This window comes from Mustela nivalis, assembly GCF_964662115.1.
Source record: "Mustela nivalis genome assembly, chromosome: 20".
Taxonomy (NCBI): domain Eukaryota; kingdom Metazoa; phylum Chordata; class Mammalia; order Carnivora; family Mustelidae; genus Mustela; species Mustela nivalis.
In genome coordinates, this window is record NC_139039.1 from 35236060 (window position 1) to 35251705 (window position 15646).

Below are 15646 nucleotides of genomic sequence, written 5' to 3' on the forward strand. Positions count from 1 at the left end.
GGCTTCTCGCCACCTCCTGCCTCCCTCCTTCTGTGAAGGCACCCCTGTGGCCCGTCTATATGACGCATGGAGAGCAGGAGCTCCTGAAAAATGTACACAATCCCCTGTAGTTCACAGTGCGGCCATTGACAGTCTGGGTGACCGAGGAGGGCAAGTCACTCAGCCTACGCCTCAGTGTCCTCCCCTGTAAGACTGGGATCAGGCCTGTGTAACTCATCTAGCAGTGGGCAGGACAAGGCCAAAACAGCCATAAAGGAGAGTGGCTGGGCCACCTTCGGATGGTGATAAGATAAAGAAAGGAACACATATCCCAGATTCCTGTGCTGGGAGCCAAGGCCATCATCTTTAAGCTTCCTGAGGATCACCATCTCCCCCTTGGTTGGGCTTCCTGAGGGCCCTACGGGTGATACTCAGATCATGTGGTAATTTACAGTTGTCAGTGTGTCTCACGGCATTCGCTCTGAAGGCCTCTCCTGTAAGCGTACTGCTGAGGGCTCAGATGCTCAGGGATCTAAGGAACTTCCTGCAGGAAACTCAAATAATAGGTGTCAGGGCTGAGAGTTCAATGGCTAACTTGGGTTCCTAACCCAGTGTCCTAGTGGTTCTGCCCTCCACATAGGGCTGTTCCGGACCCAAAACTTGTATCAATCAAATCTCTGTTCCATATTTGCAAAATGAATTTAAACAAACAAACAAACAAACAACCAAAAAACATGAGCAGAAAGTCTAACAAAAAAGTTAAATAACTGACATCTCTCCCCAACTGTCTTAGCATAGGGAAAGCGCTTTCGAGCTGAAAGAGAAATGGACGCCAGGGCATAGGGGTGTGGGGTCTGTGGCTCCAAGCTCGGTCTGCAGGTCCAGGCTCCAGGACTCAAGAGCCAGGGCTAGGGAGTGGGGCCAGGTCTTCCCAGTACATCCAATACCGTGGTGGCATCTTCATTCTCAGCTGGAGGTTGTGTGACTACTAGGACTGAAGAGGCTTGAAGTATTCCTGATATTAAAAAAAAAAAAAAAAAAAAAAAAGGTATCATAAGCCAAGAAGGCAAGCCCCAGTTACCAGGGCTTCCCCCAGGTAGAGGAAAAATGAAGAATATTATTTGAATTTTTACCACAACATCCCTAATATATATAAACCTTCTCAAAGTGTTCCTCAAAATTCATTTTGGAAGGAGGAGGGTGCCACTGACAGAGCCCAGTCCCCGAGCACCAGCTTCCAAATTAGCTGTTGAGGAAAATAGCTTTCATTCCTTCTTACAAAATAGTGGCATTGCCTTGGAAATGCCTTCCAGGCTTTGAAAGAACGAGTCACACCAAGAGGTCACCGGGGGTCTGTCTTCCATGTGGAAGATAAATCATCCCCCTAAGACCAGCCCCATACCTGGGCTGAGAGCGAGCTGTACGTTCCTGCAACGCCCACCCGCTCCTCTCTCCTAGCCTGCGTAAGACTGAGCAAGGCTGCCTGTGCGGCTAACAGCCGTCCCGGCCCACACGCACTTCCTTCCCCACTTAAAAATACCTGCTTCGGGGCATCTGGGTGGCTCACTGGTTGAGCATCCGGACTCTTGATTTCGGCTCAGGTCATGATCTCAGGGTCGTGATATCGAGCCCCTAAGCAGGATTCTTTCTCTCCCTCTCCCTCTGCCCCTCCTCACGCCTCTAAATAAATAAATAAATAAATAAATAAATAAATAAATAAAATAATACCTGCTTTGTCTTAAATCCTGAACTTCTGAGAAAATTTTGATTTAAAAAAGGGAAGTGCCTACCACTTGAAACCCTTCTTAAATCATCTAAACCTGCCTTCCGCTGTGAGTTACATTTCTTCTCCATTTCTATAGCCTTGTGCTAGAACCCGTACTGTGGCACTTGTCGAAATGCCCCCCTCGGTGGCTTTGACTGCACGCATGTCTGCCTTTACCTACACAGATGCTCTCTGAGAGAAAGAACTTGAACTGGTCACTCTGTGCCCCCCCCCTTCCATCCCTTTGACCCCGAGCATATGGCACTTGTCTCTCTATGGGAGGTGTTCAGAGATGGCTTACAGAATCTGATGGGTGCGCCAGGATCCCAAACACGCACTCCTAGAACTAATATACCTGGACCTTGGTGGATCCGTTGTAACTGCGTTCACGTAACACAACAGCCAGACAGTCATGGTGACTTCAGCTCCCAATTAAATAGCCTATCGACAAATATAAACCACCAATGGATTCCTTAACATTTAAGTCCAATATATTTTTTTAAAGCTGGTTCTTAAAACATTGAATCTATCTCCAGTGGAGATCACCTGATCTCTGGACTTCCTTGAATGCTCCCAAAACATGAGTAACCAAAAGTCTTAAATGCACCTTCCTAAGCCCCTTATTTGTATAGGGAGTGTCATCAAGAAGGAAGAGGTGCTGGCCCACCAAATACATCATCTCAGCATTCTCTTTCTCTGATGAAGGAGGGTGAGACACCTTGACTCATGAATCTGACAGTTTTCAGACAATGATGAACTGTAAACCCTGTTTCACCCAAGTTACAGCCCATATTGCACGCCAAAGAGCATAGAGTAAGGGACTCGGGAAAGTAGCCCATTTATCCTCCCTTTCTTATTATCAAGAAGCTGATCCCATTTTATCTCAATTTCAGGCATACCCGTGCAGGCTCGAGGTGTGACCCAGCCTGAACTTGCACCTAGATTCTGAATATGTCCAAAGTTGGACTGCTACGGTCCCAGGTGAGCTCCAGAATCTTCTAGGACTTTAGGAAGATAGCTTAGAAGTACCCCAGTGGGGGCACAGGCAGCTCCCAACTATATGCCCTGGGAATGCCCCCAAGAGGAGAGGGTCTTTGCCACCTATACCTGTGGCTAGCTCCTGGCCAGACCCTGAGGCGCTCCTGGAGCCTAGAGGGCATCAGAATAGCTGTGTGCTCACATCAGGCTTGCTTCACCCTTTAGGTTTGCAATTAACTCGGGGTGAGTGGGCGTGGTCTGTGGGGTAAGAGACACTGGCATGAAGCATCAGGAAACACGTCATATTGTCATCATTGTACTATTACAGGAATTGCAGCTGCTGCTTACCTGTCCCTATGGCTGCGTGGCGTGTCCTGTAATCCTTATAAAGCAGGCAAGCACACCTTCCCACCCAGTCTCAGCGCGCCGAGAAGCCGGTCGGCCATGAGGATCTATTACCTTCTTCTCCTGTTGCCCTTTCTGTTCTTGATGCCTGCTCCAGGTGAGATGGGTTGGGAGGTGAGAGGGTTGAGGGAACTGCAAGTGTGTCATTCAGAGTCGGTCCGTTCCCGTTCCTCGGGAACTTCAGACCAGGTAGATTTGTGGTATGGGAACAGACATCACCAGTTTCTTTTTTCTGCTGAGACTCATCAAGGATCTTGAAGCCATTTCCCTGACCTTTTCAGAGACTAAATAGCTCACAAAGACCAGCCCGTCATGGACAGGGACGAGCCTTACCTGCTCCAGAGACATAAAGAAAGTGATACAAAAACTTTAACCCCAGCAGGAAAGATGGATTTAAACAGACTCCTACTTACTAGCTTTAGGGGTTGTAAGTGGAGTTTTTGGGGGGGCTGTGAACCTCAGGGGGCCCCTGCAGCCCCAGCCCCCACGAGCCCAGCCGCATCCCTCCCCCACGGCCACCTTGGTCCCCGGCTGAGCTGTGACCCACAGAAGCACAGGTCAGTTGGTTGCTTAATCCTTCCTCTACTTTACTTCTCATTTTCTAAAAAGAGGAAAAGGTGATTTAAAAAGAAAGAAAACACTCTAAAATAAAAGAAAAACAAACAATTCCCTGGGATAGAGATCAGAAAAATATTTTATTTATAAAGGAAATTACAAATTGGTATCTACCAAATTCAAACCAGTATCTTTCCAATGTGTATTTTCTCGTTTCTTGATTTAAAGCAATGTCTGTATGTGTTCAACCCTATGAGGCATTCAACGGGGTCTATAACTGAATTCACTTTCCAATTCAGGAAAGGAGACCGGGAAAAAGAAAAGAAAGGCAACAGATGGGTTATTTGGGGAATTCCAAAAGACTTGTACTTGGACTAAAGCCTTCCCCTGTGTTCTACTTTGTCCTTGCAGGAAACGGAGGAATTGTAAATACCCTGCAGAGGTATTATTGCCGAATAAGGAGCGGGCGGTGTGCTGTGCTTAGCTGTCTGCCAAAGGAGGAGCAGATAGGCCGCTGTTCTTCCTCGGGCCGAAAATGCTGCCGAAGAAAGAAATAAAATCCGGAAACACTGATTGGGAACATTGTAAAGTGTGAAAATGTCTCCTGGAAGTTTACAGAAGAAAAATCAAATTTAATTTTTTTTTTTTTTTTTTCAAAAGAAAGAGAAGCTTGATTGTCCTTTTTAAATTCTGGTTATTGTGGTAGTTGTTACCAAACTGGTAAGTTAGAAAGCCTTCACAGACTCACCTTTGGAGGAATCCTCAAAAAGGAATCCTCAAAAAAGGCTAAACTTATTTTCCAAGCCTTATCAGATTTGACTCCTCTTTTGCAAATTATGCTCCCCAAAGAGATTGGCCTCCCTGTTCCTCCTAAAAAATTCCCTTAGCTTTCCTATCACCCATTTCTCTGTTCCAGCGGACCTCCCACCAGGTATACAATCACCTTCCCAGCTTCATCTCTAAACTTTAGCACATCCTCCAGGGGCCATCACAAATGCGACGACCTCCTTACAGAGAGAGCTGCTTTCCCAAAAGAATATGAGCTTTCCTCTAGCACACTGCAGGGTTCGGACTGAAAACCTCTTCTCTAATTCTGTTTGATTTCTGCATTGTACCATTTGCTTATTTCCAATCTCCATGTCTGGTTGCATCATTTTTAAGGGCAAAGACTTTGTCTTAATCATTTCTGGATGGCCTAGAAGAGTGCCTTGAGCACAAAAGCTGCTGAGAAACTGTTTCATCCCGGTGGTCTGAGGCCCTGCAGGTTAACTAGTCAGTGTCCTCTCAATGTTGATATGGAAGGATTCCAGGAGCTGCGGTGGGAGACCCATTTTCCTCACACCAGCCCTACGGAAAAGCAAGAGAACCAGCTCTCAGAAGATGGAAACAGATTCCCAAAGAGAAGAGCCTTGATCCCACTTTCCATCAAAAAAGCATGAACTGATTCCATACAAATTTTAGGATTATTTGCTCCAGCTCTTTGAAAAATACCAGTGGAATTTTGATCGGAATGGCATTAAAAGTATAGATTGCTCTAGGCAGTATAGACATTTTAACAATGTTTATTCTTCTGATCCAAGAGCATGGAATGGTCTTCCATATTTTGTGTCTTCTTCAATTTCTTTCATGAGTGTTCTGTAGTTCCTAGACTACAGATCCTTTACCTCTTTGGTTAGGTTTATTCCCAGGTATCTTATGGTTCTTGGTGCTATAGTAAATGCAATTCTCTGATTTCCCTTTCTGTATTTTCATTGTTAGTGTATAAGAAAGCCACTGATTTCTGTACATTGACTTTATATCCTGCCACATTACTTAATTGCTGTATGAGTTCTAGTAGTTTGGGGGTGGAGTCTTTTGGGTTTTCCATATAAAGAATCATGTCATCCGTGAAGAGAGAGAGTTTGACTTCTTCATTGCCAATTTGGACCCCTTTTATTTCCCTTTGTTGTCTGATTGCTGTTGCTAGGACTTCTAATACTATGTTGAACAAGAGCGGTGAGAGTGGGCATCCTTGTCGTGTTCCTGATCTCAACGGGAAGGCTGCAAGCTTTTTCCAATTGAGGATGATATTTGCTGTGGGTCTTTCATAGATAGATTTAATGAAGGTCAGGTATGTTCCCTCTATCCCTATACTTTGAAGCGTTTTAATCAGGAACGGATGCTGGATTTTGTCAAATGCTTTTTCTGCATTGATTGAGAGGACCATGTAGTTCTTCTCTCTTTTCATATTAATTTGTTGTATCACATCGATTGATTTGCTAATGTTGAGCCATCCTTGTAGCCCAGGGATGAATCCCACCTGGTCATGGTGGATAATCTTTTTAATGTGCTGTTGGATCCTGTTTGCTAGGATCTTGTTGAGAATCTTAGCATCCATATTCATCAGTGATATTGGTCTGAAATTCTCCTTTCTGGTAGGGTCTTTGCCTGGTTTGGGGATCAGAGTAATGCTGGCTTCATAGAAAGAGTCTGGAAGTTTTCCTTCTGCTTCAATTTTTTGAAACAGCTTCAGGAGAATAGGTGTTATTTCTTCTTTGAAAGTTTGATAGAATTCCCCAGGGAATCCATCAGGTCCTGGGCTCTTGTTTTTTGGGAGGTTTTTGATCATTGCTTCAATCTTGTTACTAGATATTGGTCTATTCAGGTTGTCAATTTCTTCCTGGTTCAATTTTGGGAGTTTATAGTTTTCCAGGAATGCATCCATTTCATCTAGGTTGCTTAGCTTATTGGCATATAACTGTTGATAATAACTTCTGATGATTGTTTCTACTTCCTTGGTGTTAGTTGTGATCTCTCCCTTTTCATTCATAATTTTATTAATTTGGGCTTTCTCTCTTTTGTTTTGGATTAGTATGGCCAATGGTTTATCGATCTTATTGTTTCTTTCGAAAAACCAGCTTCTAGTTTCATTGATACGTTCTACGGTATCTCTGGTTTCTACCTCATTGATCTCTGCTCTAATCTTGATGATTTCTCTTCTTATGTGTGGAGTTTGTTTGATTTGTTGTTGATTCTCCAGTTCTTTAAGGTGTAGAGACTTGCACTACTGGGTATTTACCCCAAAGATACAGATGTAGTGAAAAGAAGGGCCATCTGCACCCCAATGTTTATAGCAGCAATGGCCATGGTCGCCAAACTGTGGAAAGAACTAAGATGCCCTTCAACGGATGAATGGATAAGGAAGATGTGGTCCATATACACTATGGAGTATTATGCCTCCATCAGAAAGGATGAATACCCAACTTCTGTAGAAACATGGACAGGACTGGAAGAGATTATGCTGAGTGAAATAAGTCAAGCAGAGAGAATCAATTATCATATGGTTTCACTTATTTGTGGAGCATAACAAATAGCTTGGAGGACATGGGGAGATAGAGAGGAGAAGGGAGTTGGGGGAAATTGGAAGGGGAGTGAACCATGAGAGACTATGGACTCTGAAAAACAATCTGAGGGTTCTGAAGGGGCGGGGGGTGGGAGGTTGGGGGTACCAGGTGGTGGGTATTGGAGAGGGCACGGATTGCATGGAGCACTGGGTGTGGTGCAAAAACAATGAATGCTGTTACACTGAAAAAATTTTAAAAAATTTAAAAAAATGTTAGAAAAAGAAAACAAAAGAAATTAAATAAAATTTAAATTAAAAAAAAAAAAAAAAGCATGAACTGCTGTGGGACTTGCCCTCAGACGGGATGCGACTAGGGAAGCAGACAGAGATGGGAGACACTGCCAGACACTGCACAGCCAGCATGGGGGGCTGTGGCTGCAGGACGGGTGGGGGCGCGGCATGAGGGAGACCCCCTGTCTTGGGAAGCAGACCCCAGACCAAAGCGCAGGGGAGAACCCAGGCCGACCAGCAATCCTTCTGAGTTCAGGCCCCACAAGACCCCCGTGCTCCGCGCGGAATGCCAGAAGAGGACATCTGGATGGGGGTGGAGCTCCACGGGCAGCAGAGGGCTCCCTGGAATCTTGGTCTGGTGCTGGTCTGAGCACGCCTGGGGTGAAACTTGGCAAGCCCAGAGCAAAACAAAAACACGCCGAAGGGACTAGATGGACAATTCCAGGAACGCATACCAGGCCGGAGCATGTACCTTCCCACAGCAGCGCGGAGAGAGTCCTCAGGAAGGGATAACATGTGTTGCTGGGCTGTGGAGCTCCAGTGAACTGTTCTGGAACTACTCTGGGTGATCATGGTGCATCGTGCAGGTGCATTAGCTGTAACATAGCCGCTGGGAGGCTGTGGACCCTCTGGGAGGCTGTAGAACCTGAGGGAGGCCGTGCCTGTGTAAAGACATGTGGGAAATCTCTGCACCTTCTGCTCAGTGTGGTTGTGTACCCAAAATGGCTCTAAAAAGTCTATTTAAAAAAAGGGGGGAGGAGTTTTTTTAAAGATTTATTATTATTATTTATTTATTTGAGAGAGAGACAGTGAGAGAGAACATGAATGAGGAAAAAGTCAGAGAGAAGCAGACTCCCCGTGGAGCTGGGAGCCTGATGTGGGACTCGATCCTGGTACTCCGGGATCATGACCTGAGCCAAAGGCAGTCGTCCAACCAACTGAGCCACCCAGGCGTCCCAAGAGGGAAAATTTTTTTAAAACCACAACAACAAAAAGCTAAGAAAATTCCTTCATTCCTTCCCAGAAAACCTACACTAATTTAAAAAAAAAAAAAAAAAAAAAAGGTCCTGTCAGAAGAAAAATAATGCCAGATGGAAATCTGGCTCTGCAGGCTGGAGTAAAATGTAAGTGGAGGCCAAGAAAAACAAGGCTGTACCCACCTCGAGTCTAGCCCTGACATATAAGTACAGCCACCTTGACAAAGCAAAAGCTGGCACCTTGAACCCACTCTCCACGGGCTCCCCTCCCCTCGGTAGTATATGTGACATTCCTCAGCCACCCCTGGCTGCCCTAAAAGAAAAACAAACAGTTAACCTGCAGAGATCACAGTCCTGCTAGACAGGAGTCTCCCTCCCTCTACAAATGTCCTAGAGATTTACAACAAAGAAGCTATCTTGTCAATAGCCCAATTTCCAGAGGCGAATAACTCAGTTCCTCAAGCCCTAATGTCGCCCTCCCCTCCATAAAACTGAAGGAGGCTGAAGCGGAAGAAAATGGAAATAAAGTTAAATTTCTTCTAAATCTAAATCTCACTAACAAGGACACTTGATAGGAGAAATGTGAAACTTTATCCCTAAATCTCCAAGATAGTGTCAGCAATCATTCCCAAGCATATGACCCACTGATATACATCTAAAGGGTCTCACGAGAAGATTTTTTATTGCTAGTAATAAATAACCTTTCTCCCAACAACAGCTAGCCCCTCAAGGTCCTGGAGACCTTGCTTCCAAAATTCCTTAGAGACTTAAATCATCTCTAATCCCCTTTGTCCTCACCCACCACCGAGTCCACCCCTACTCTGCCTTTAAAAACTCTGACTGTAATCTGGTTGGGGGTCCAAGTCCCTACTCCGCTGTGTCGGGTATACTTGGGCCTAAGCTTAAGCTTGTTAAATAAACCCTCATGTGATTGCATCGGTGTTGGCTCCTTGGTGGTCCCTCATGAAAACTCGGGTACAAAATGTACAGCTAAGATTATATCTCAAAGGGAGAGATTGTCAGCTTCTTAAAAAATAAGATACACGCGGTCTATACGAAACCCACTTGGGGTATCAAATGGAAAGGCAAAGATAGATTAAAAATAAAAGACTGAAAACAGATGAGCTAAAGAAAATACGAATGGCCATGCTGGCTAATTGCCTATAAATCAGAGTATATTTTAGGAGTATTATGAGAGATAAAAAGGGATATCTTCCCCAGGTATAAAGTGGTTCATTCACCAAGAACATATGTTCATATTAAATTAGAATGCTTTTAATAACAAAGTCCCTAAAGTCTTAAAGGAAAACTGGTAGAAATGAGAAGAGAAACCGATACGTAAGTAATTACAATTAGATATTACCACACTTCACTCATAACAAAAAGCAAAAGCAGACAAGCATCAGGAATAATATGGAAGACGTGAACAATGGTGTCATCGGTGTGTGACCTAATGAAACTTATAGGACACTCTACCCAATAATCACAGAATCCATTAAAATGTTATGCAAGATAGCTCTATCGGGCTATAAAACAAGTCTCAAAAAATGAAGAAAAATTGAAATTATTCACTGTGTATCATACCCAGATATACACTGTGTCTGTCCACAATGGAATTTTCAAAGCTTTGAATTACAGAAAGATATCTGGAAAAATCCCCAAATATGTGGAAATTAATCAACATGCTTCTAATGGGTATGAGAAGAAATCACATGAGAAGTTAGCAAATATTTTAAACTTCTCAAAAATGAAAATAGCATGCCAAAATTTGTGGGAATGCAACTTAAGCAGTGCTTAGAGAGAAATATATAACATCGAATGCTTTTAAGATTGACGGGGTAAAGCTCACAAGTCAACAATGTAAATTTCTACCCTAAGGAACTAGAATAAAGGGAAGTGAACCCAAAGTAGAAAGGATAAAAGTGAATAAAAAGAAAATGGTCTTGTAGTCATCTTTGAGAGGATCATAACATTGCTAGAGCTCTAATTAGGTTCACGAGAGGGGAAAAAGAAAAAAAAAAGAAATCATAAGATACCTCAGATATACCCACACCCTTTTGGCAGTCAGGAAAATGAGAACATTTATACATCTTAGGGTGATTTAGACAAAGAGCCTCCATAAGGTGACTGTAATTCACACACTCGTCATTATCTCCTGCAAGGTCAGGCCATGCCTTCCCACTTTTTTTTCTCTTAAGTTTAAGATGTGCTACCAAAAGCAACTACACATTCAATGCAATCAGTATTAGAATTTCAACCACTCTTCATACACCTTCTTCTTTGGAGACTTTCTATTCAGGTCCTTTGTCCATTTTTAAATCAAGTTGTATATTGTTTTACTATGGAGTTGTATGTTTTCCCCACATATTTTGTATATTAGCCCCTTATCAGATACATAGTTTGTGAACATTTTCTCCCAATCTATAGGTTGCTTTTGCATTTTGTTTTTTCCTTGGCTTGGTGTGGTCAACAGACACATGAAAAGATGCTCAGCATCACTCATCATCAGGAAATGCAAGTCAAAACCTCAATGAGGTACCACCTCACACCTGCTGGGATGATTAGCATAAAAAAAAATAAAACAGATGTTGATAAGATGTTGAGAAAAGGGAACTCTGATACATTATTAAAAGGATTGTAGTACAGCGTCCGTGGTCCCGAAAGATGGCGGGGCGAAGTGTTGGTCCTCGGAGACGGAGCGTTTCAGGCGCTCCGCTCCCGCCGCGCGTTCAGCAACCTGCAGCGTCTGGACGGGACCTCCTAGCCAGGGAGGAAGAATATAAGCGCTTGAATGCAGAATTAGAGGCAAAAACAGCTGATCTGGTTCGACAAGCTGAGGAAGTAATAAGAGATCACCAAGAAGTACAATCAAGGCCGGTTTCAACACAAATTAAATCCTATGAAAAGGAAGAGAATTGCAGTTTAAGAGATCTGTTGTCTGAAGAGATAGTTCATCTGCATTCAGAAACTAAGCCAAAGACCAAAAATGTTGATGCAGTAAACAAGGTTCCAAACAAACTGTGCTCTGCAAATAAAGGAAGAAAAACAAATTCAAGTATAAAGTTGAAATACTCTGATGTACAGACTGCCAATGATGTTGCTATTCCAGAGGATATCTCAGACTTTTCTCTTGCAAAAACAATTAGCAAAATTGAAGGGCAACTCAAGGAAGAAGGTTTGCCTGATTGTATAGATGATGATATTTTTTGTGGTGTTAGTAACGACATTGGAATAGAAGCCCAGAACAGATTTCTAAAGGCCAAACTCCGTGTTATGCAGGAAGAATTGGATAATGTTGTATATGAATGCAATAAAAAGGAAAATGAAATTCAGGATTTAAAGTCTCAAATAAAAAACTTTGAAGAAGATCGTGTGAGACAGCAACGAACAATTAATTTGCAACAGTCTCAAACAGAAAAATATAAAACTCTTTTTGAAGAGCTGAATAAAAAATGTGATGGATTACAGCAACAGCTGTCTTCAGTAGAAAAGGAATTAGAGAGTAAAAGAAGACAACAAAAACAGGCTGCCAGTAACCAAAGTGCTACAGAAGTTCGGTTGAACAGAGCTCTAGAAGAGGCAGAAAAGTATAAATTGGAGTTAAGTAAATCAAGGCAAAATAATAAGATGCATATTGAAGCTGCCAAGATGTTGTCTTTCACCGAAGAGGAATTTATGAAAGCACTTGAATGGGGAAATTCATAAATTATCTACTTTATATAGACTTTGTATGTCTGTCTAACTGTATGACCCATATATATTTTATTTTAAGTTTTAATGCACTATTTTTACTCTAAGTAATGAAGACATTTGGTAATGAAATCAAAGTAATTCCAGTGAATTCCCTGTTCAGATTTAAGGGATACAAAATTGATATGTAAAATAATAGGAATTTAACTTTTGTTTCTTTCTTGTGACCCACTTGCCATTTAATATAAAGTACTTTATATTAAAGTACTGGAGATTCAGCTCTAGTTTATAAATGGTAAGTTTATGTTATAGAAATTCTGTTTTTAAGTTTTCATTGACAATAAAGCACTTTGAAATTCCTCAAAAAAAAAAAAAAAAAAAAAAAGGATTGTAAATAGATATGTCCGCTATGGAAAACAGTACGTGGATTTCTCAAAAAAAAAAAAAAAAGAAAAAGAAAGACGAGGTGATTTGGCAATCCCACTTCTGAGTATATACTCAGGGAAACGAAACCAGAATCCCAAAGAGCTGTCTGCACCCCCATGCTCACTGTAGCATTATTCACAATAGCCAAGATATGGAAACAACCTACGTTCCATCAGTGGACGGACAGATAAAGAAGTATGCTATACGCATGATGAACTATTAGTCAGCTATTAGAAGGAAGGAAATCCTGTCATTTGCAGCAACATGGACAGCACTGAGGGCATTATGCTAAGTAGAATAAGACAGACACAGAGGGAAGAATAAAGGACTACATGCTGTCACTGATATGTGGAATCTACAAGGCTTGAACATGAAAAGCAGAGAGTCGGATGCTGGTTACCAGGGGCAGGTTGCTGAGGGAAATGGGGAGACGCTGGTCAAAGGGTACAAAGTGGTAGTTAGGTGAGATGAGGAAGCCTAGCGATCTCGTGTCCAGCGTATGACTATAGTTAGGAATATGGTATCAAACCTTAGAATTTGCTAGTAGAGTAGATTTCAGATGCTCTCACCACACACACAAGGGATGGTAGTTATGTGGGGAGATATGTTAATTATCTTCACTACAGTAATCATGTCACTATGTGTACACATCAAATAATTTTGTATATCTTAAATATATACAATTTTTTTTAAAAAAATTATACTTATTTAAGAGAGCACATTAGAGAAAGAGTGAGAGTGTGCAAGCACCAGCAGGGGGGATGAGCAGAGGGAGAGGGAGAAGCAGACACCCCACTGAGCAGGGAGCCCAAAGATGCGCTAAATCCAGGAGCTCTGGGATTATGGCAGATGCTTAACCGACTGAACCACTCAGGCACAAAACCATTTCTAAGCCAAGGGGAAGGGAAGAAGCTAAGTAGCTTGCTTTTCCCCTCTGCTCAGGCTGTTGCTTAACAGCAAGCTGCTGCTAGATGACTTTTCTTTTTTAATGGAAGCAAGAAATTTGACTTTATCCAAGGACAGAGGTGCAGAATGCTACTTTCTAAATCTTGATGTGTAAAGGATGAGCCTCTGGGTCATATTTGAAATGGCTGTGTCTTTGCAGGTCCAGGGGCCTGGAGGACACCAACCCCCGACCCCTGCCAACGGCGCTGCTCTGGGTCCCTGCCGGGAGGCAGCCCATCAAAAGCAGTGTTTCTAACTGGATGCCTAACTTCTGTTATATCCTTGATGTTATGAACACAGAATTAAAGGGATGAAGGAAGGAAGGAGAGAAAATAGGAAGTTGAGCCCAGAGCAGACTGGTTACCTACAAGAAATTATTTTTTTTTTAAAGATTTTACTTATTTATTTGACAGACAGAGATCACAAGTAGGCAGAGAGGCAGGCAGAGAGAGAGGAAGGGAAGCAGGCTCCCTGCCGAGCAGAGAGCTAGATGCGGGGCTCGATCCCAGGACGCTGGGATCATGACCTGAGCCAAAGGCAGAGGCTTTAACCCACTGAGCCACCCAAGAACCCCCCTACAGGCAGCGGGGGAGGAAGGCGAGGCAAGAGAGAGCAAAGGAAGGAAAGACTCCATGAAAGACAGGGTAGAGAAAGCGTGAGACCCACACCCCACCTGAGATCACTCGGACACTAGAAACATTATCACAACAGGTTGCTTTTCTTTTTTAATTAATTAATTAATTAATTAATTGTTGATATGTTCAGCTAGCTGACCTATAGTACACCAGCTAGCTGACATATAGTACACTACATGTACACATACAGTACATATAGTACATATGTACACCGTTTAGTACATATAGTACACCATAGTTTTCGGTGTGGTGTTCAGCAATTCCTTAGAACACCCAGGGCTCATCCCACAACAGGTTTGTTAACCAAAGTCGTTTTCCATGATCAGTTACTTACCTATTAGGTTCTTGCTAAACCATTCCTATACTTTTAGCTGCATCTTTTTCTCCCATCTCAGCCTCAAACCTCATCAACTGAATTTTCTGGAAAACAAAATCATACAAATAACCACCTGCTGGCTGTTTCTGATTCTGAAACCACTGGTCCCTGGTGGAGACTGACTTAGCAGAGCTTCGGGGGAATTTTCTCTCTCTCAGAAGAGCTGACCTGCTACGAAGTCCTCACCAAACCCTGTCCCAGCTGTGGATCAGAACCTTGACTGGGTGCTTCTACAACAGGAACGACCCTTCAGCAGCACCAGTCTGAAAATTCTCTCCTAATAATTATAGAGTTAGGACTTACTGACATGAACGCAGCCTTGGAAAAAGAAACTCTTGCAGGTTTACTCAAGGGGGCACTGACACACGTTTTCTTTCTGACACAGTGTTTGAATTTCTGATGTCTTTTGCCTTTTTTAATCTTATTTTTAGGCTTCACTAAAAATACAAGGGATGCTATCATTTGATTTAAGAATAGGAGTTTATGTGTGGCTGTGCTCACGTGCTATTAAAAAAAAAATGAATCAATAGGGATGCCTGGGTGGATCAGCTGGTTAAGTGACTGCCTTCCACTCAGGTCATGATCCTGGAGTTCCGGGATTGAGGCCAGCATCGGGCTCCCAGCTCCATGGGGGGGAGTCTGCGTCTCCCTCTGACCTTCTCCTCTCTCATGCTCTCTCCCTCTCTCTTTCTCTCAAATAAATAAATAGAAGCTTAAAAAATGAAATAATAGTTTAAAATCTGGACTTGAGCATAAAATTAACCACACAAAAGATCCAAAACCGCACTGTTTAGTGGAGAAAAAAAAATGACAAAAACTCAACATTTTTCTTTATGTATCTTTTTTCCTAAAAATATGTATGGTTCATATGTCAAATATCCTTCCCTTGGTAGAGGCCCTGGGCTCACTGTTACAAAAAGGACCTGTTTCAGACTTACAGTGTGGATTTAGTTGGAAAATGTGCTGCCTTGGGCAGAGGGGGAGGGCATGCTGTCTGTGTCCTGTGATTTCACATTTCCAAGAAGATCCCCCCACCGCCAAAAAAAAACACACAACATTCCTCAGTAGAAGTGACAAGGAATAAATCTACACTACTGAAGCTTTATTCTTACAATTGGAGGTTTAATTATTAATTCATCACATACCCCCAAAGGGCTACTCTAAGAAAAACAAACTGCTGTTTCACAAAACACTGTGTTGCCTCCACACCTTCTAACCTGAGATTAGGACATGGGATCTGGGATCAGGACATGACTGATCAGACTCCAGGAATAACCTGAGGTCACAAAGGCACATTCCCAG

The 15646-nt window shown here is 42.8% G+C and overlaps 1 protein-coding gene and 1 pseudogene across 2 annotated transcripts; both read left to right on the forward strand.

The window, feature by feature from the left end:
- The first annotated feature begins 3142 nt into the window (after positions 1-3142).
- On the forward strand, positions 3143-4351 carry LOC309855107 (beta-defensin 103A-like). The gene is made up of 2 exons (XM_082715036.1): positions 3143-3224; positions 4094-4351. Exons 1-2 carry the CDS (start codon positions 3167-3169, stop codon positions 4237-4239), a joined length of 204 nt encoding a protein of 67 aa, XP_082571162.1. The 5' UTR covers positions 3143-3166; the 3' UTR covers positions 4240-4351.
- Positions 4352-10919: 6568 nt separating this feature from the next.
- Positions 10920-12321, forward strand: LOC309855393 (testis-expressed protein 9 pseudogene; annotated as a pseudogene). The gene has a single exon. The product of its transcript is annotated as a testis-expressed protein 9 pseudogene (transcript).
- Positions 12322-15646: the final 3325 nt, after the last annotated feature.

What these genes read in the sequence shown, in the direction of transcription:
- LOC309855107 (XM_082715036.1), top strand. Translation starts at nt 3,167, where the DNA reads ATGAGGATCTATTACCTTCTTCTCCTGTTGCCCTTTCTGTTCTTGATG. An exon ending in GTTCTTGATGCCTGCTCCAG is followed by an intron (nt 3,225 to 4,093) that starts GTGAGATGGGTT and finishes TTGTCCTTGCAG; the next exon opens with GAAACGGAGGAATTGTAAAT.